Here is a 4,320-nt window from a genome sequence, read left to right as displayed (position 1 = left end):
GAAGAATATTAAATGGACCCCTTTAACTTTTTAACACATTATGTATTTAAGGAACCCTGATCTCCCAACACACACCCCTTACACACCCCTGTCCTGTGATAAGTGTCATTTGTAAGAGCCACGGTGGCCAGTTAGGTGAGATGAACATGTGCATTTGTACATCCATGTAGGTGTATAGACAGGGCCGGATTTTTGGGGGCACCACATGAGGAAGGGCACCAAAACAACAGGCTAAACCTATGCAGCATTTGCAAGCTTGCAAATGCTGCAATGCAGGGAGATCAGGCCTGACTGCGGTACTCTGCTGCCAGCCGCCTGTGCAGCAGCCACCTTGCTCTCTGTGAACGTTTGCATTGTGGCCGGCGGCTATGGACTTGGGCAGCGTTGGAGACGGAAAGGAAGAGGAAGCTTCTGCACTGGAGACAAGTGGGGAAATGAGTGACACTGATGGCTGCTGCAGTGTGATAGTGAGCTGGCTACCTATACTGAAAGGGGGGGGGGGGGAGCCATCTGGCTACCTATACTGGAGGAAAAGGGGGAGGGGCCATCTGGCTACCTATACTGGAGGGAAATGGGGGAAGTTGTGATCTGGCTACCTATACTGGAGGGAAGGGGGGAGGTTATCTCGCTACCTATACTGAAGGGGGGCGACTGGTGACAGTGGCCTTTGGAGGTAAAGAGTACAAATCCAGCCCTGTGTGAAGAACATGAAAGAGATAATATTGAGAAAAGGAAGATTTACTTCAGGCTTGCTCTTTATAAATACCAGGATAGTCTTCATGTGCAAAGGTAAATAGGTACTGTAGATAAAGAGAGAAGGAGTAAAGGGATACATCTCATTTCAGTACATCTTCCTAGAATGAAATGCTCGTTACATTAAAATCAGAAGCAAGCTTACTCTTAAAACGGATCCGAGATGAAAAACTAACCATAACAAGTAACTTGTCTGTATATCTTATCTAAAGTTTAAATGGTTTACACAGCAAATCTAGCTGCATACAGCTCCAACAGTATATGATTATTTCTTCCTGTGATACAATGAGGGCAGCCATATTCTGCTTGTGATCATTACACACAGGCAAGCTGCTCTGCATCACCAGCCCTCAGCCTGTGAAAACTCAACTCCCATCTCCTTCTCATGCCTCTGAAATCTCTGGCTGGTAATGCCTTCTCCTCCTTCAGGAAAAGCCTCCTTCTCCCCAGACTGAGCTCCCATAAGTAGAGATGTGGCGAACTGTTCGGCCGGCGAACATCTCTGGAGCTCTTAAAACTTCCGGGTCGCACTGACCCGGAGTAGTACGCCTGCGCTGCTGGCTGAGCGCGTCCTAGATCGCGCTCCTGTTGCCGGGCACTCTCTGCGCATGAGCGTGACGTCATTCATGACTTCACGCACATGCGCGGAAAGTGCCCGGCAACAGGAGCGCGATCCAGAACGCGCTCTGCCGGGCAGCGCAGGCGTACTACTCTGGGTCAGTGCGACCCGGAAGTAGTAAGAGCCCCAGGGATTTGGAGATGTTCGCCGGCGAACGGTTCGGGAACCGTTCGCCACATCTCTACCCATAAGCCCTTGCTACATGGAGTGCCAAGGCACTTTGAGCTGTGGGCGAGGCTTGTTTAGTTTATATGAAATTAGGTTATTAAAACAAAACAAAAAAAGTATTTGGTTTTAGGAATGCCCTATAAGCTATATGTAATTATACAATGAGTGAAAGTTTATCTCGGCTCCACTTTAAAGTAAACCTTAGACTGAGGAAAAAGTTGAGTTTTACTTACCTGGGGCTACAACCACTCCCTGTAGTCTGTTACGTTCCTCAGTGTCCTCCCAGTCCCCTCAGTCATTTCACTGTAAAGTCCACAAAAGGCTGGACCACAGGCTATGGCGCCTGCGTGGTCCCAGCCAGTGGCATACCTACAATTCATGGGGGCCCCCAGCAAAACTTTGATAAAGCGCCCTCCCCCCAAGTTTACATCCTTTCCCTTGCCTCCCCTTTTTGCCCTTCACGGGCTTGGGACCATCTCACGGGGGTCATAAAACACTCATAACAAGTGTAGCTACAAAACACCTGATCTGAAGGATTGACCCTTGTATCAGAGGGAGCAAAGCAGTAGTTGCCCCCCCCCCCCCCCCACAGCTCTGGGCCCCCCTGCAATCACCTCTGCTGCTCCCCTCTAGTTATGCTCCTGGTCCCAGCTGCGTGCCTTCTTCATCACACTACCATAGCTGGGAGCATTCTGCGCGTGTGCAGCCAGTTGGTTAAGACTTTTAACTGTGCATGCACAGAACACTACCGGCCACAGTAGCGCTACTGAGGAGGCACGTGGCCGGAAACACGCATGTGTAGTAGCCTGTGACCTGTCCAGGGCATGGACTTTACAGCGGAATAATGGAGTGGACTGGGGGGACACTGAGGGACCTAAGAGACTACAGAGGATTGGAAGAAGCACCAAGTAAGTGAAACTTAACTTCATCTCAGGTTTAATTTAAGTATCTGTTACCCAGTGACAGATCTAGAATCAGAGAATTACTCCTGAAAATAGTTGTTGCACAAAATAAACATGATTAATAATGACTTTGACTTTTGGCCTACACAGCGAAAATATGACTCATGGATATATTTTGATCTTTCCCATAATCCTCTGTATTGTGTGTCTGATCTCCCTGGTGAGCACCCCGTACACAAGAGGGTTCAGGGCTGGAGGAAGCAAGTGGTGAAGAAGAGAAAATACAACGTGGACCGGACGAGGGAGCCCGGTCATTGTCTGGCTGGATATCATTGTTGAAGCCCTTGTAAAGTAAAATATAGAGATAACAATAAGATGAGAGGCACAGGTTCGGAAGGCCTTGGAGGCGGCACTGAGGGAACGAGCTGCTATCACTGTCCGGAGAATCAGAGAGTAGGAAATCGAGATGAGGAAGATGTCCGTGCCTCCTATCAACACAAAAGCCACCAGGCTGTAGACTCTGCTAGCCGTGAAGTCACTGCAAGAGAGTTTCTCTACAGTCATGTCCTCACAGAAACAATGGGGAATCTCTCGGCTAGAGCAGTAGTCCAGACGTGAGGCCATTACAGGAGGTGGCAACGCAATGATGGTATTTCTGACTATAATGAACAAACAAGCTTTGACCACAAATGAGTTTGTGATGATGGTCGGGTAATGCAGAGGGTTGCAGATGGCCACATAGCGGTCGTAGGCCATAAACAGGAAGATGGAAGACTCCATGGCAGACCAGTAGGTGATGAAGAACATTTGAGAGAAGCAGGTTGTTTCTGTGGTAATTCTAGCATTTGACCAGAGGGTGAGCAGAGCTCTGGGCGTGGTAACCGTGCTGAGGAGAATGTCCACCACCGCCAGCATAGCCATGAAGTAATACATCGGGTGGTGGAGTTTTGGCTCTATGAGGACGATGAAGAGCAGCATCACATTGCACACAACGGCAACCATAAGCAGGACCATGAAGAGGCTTCCGATGTCCCAGCTCTGGACCTCCGGGAAACAGATGAAGGTGAAGCCCTCGGAAGAGTTACTCATGGAGGTTTTATTATCATAGACCAGCAAAGCTTCACCTGAAACCAGAAGAATGATGGCATTTAATGATGACTATGAGGAGTATGCAATATTTGTTACTTTAATAAAGATTGTAAAAAAGATGTGTCTAGCGCTCCAATAGACTGTCCACACCACCTATGATATCAGATGGTGGCCATGGAGCCGCTCTCCAGTTGGGTAAAAGCAAGCAAAAACGATCTAAGAAAGATACATAGAGCGCTCCATAGTGTAAAACCATAAAGGAGTTTAATATGCGCAAGTTAAAATTGTACTTACAAGATAAAAGATGCAATAAGGCTCATAGATAGCCTGCAGACTCTTCTGTCCCTCCTGTAGCGTGGGCACCGCCAGGCTGTGGCCAGCAGCGTGGCGTCCGATGTCCTGGAGAGTCCTCTCACTGGTGGGGGGGCGTGTCCGCTATCACGACGTGCCTCTAGTTGATGACGCGTTTCGGGATCCCTGCCTTCGTCAGATCACCAGGAGGGACAGAAGTGTCTGCAGGCTATCTATGAGCCTTATTGCATCTTTTATCTTGTAAGTACAATTTTAACTTGCGCATATTAAACTCCTTAATGGTTTTACACTATGGAGCGCTCTATGGGCCTGATTCACAAAGCGGTGCTAACAGTTAGCACGCTGGTGAAAAGCCCTTTATCACGCCTAAACTCAGTTTAGGCATGATAAGTTAAGGTGTGATAAGTTTAGGTGTGATAAGTTTAGGTGTGATAAGTTTAGGCATGATAAGTTTAGGTGTGATAAGTTTAGGTGTGA

At 48.1% G+C, this 4,320-nt stretch overlaps 1 protein-coding gene across 1 annotated transcript in view; it reads right to left on the bottom strand.

The window, feature by feature from the left end:
• Nucleotides 1–2,604: 2,604 nt before the first annotated feature.
• LOC137544577 (olfactory receptor 56A4-like) overlaps nt 2,605–4,320 on the bottom strand; it is a 6,296-nt gene continuing 4,580 nt past the window's right edge. Inside the window, exon 3 of the mRNA XM_068265674.1 lies at nt 2,605–3,566. Within this exon, the coding sequence (XP_068121775.1) occupies nt 2,605–3,566 (962 nt within the window). The remainder of the gene's footprint in view (nt 3,567–4,320) is intronic.

The sequence above is a fragment of the Hyperolius riggenbachi genome, chromosome 2, assembly GCF_040937935.1.
Source record: "Hyperolius riggenbachi isolate aHypRig1 chromosome 2, aHypRig1.pri, whole genome shotgun sequence".
In the NCBI taxonomy this organism is placed as follows: Eukaryota; Metazoa; Chordata; class Amphibia; order Anura; family Hyperoliidae; genus Hyperolius; species Hyperolius riggenbachi.
Note: the sequence above shows the minus strand (reverse complement) of the source record. Positions and strands in the feature narration are given on the sequence as shown.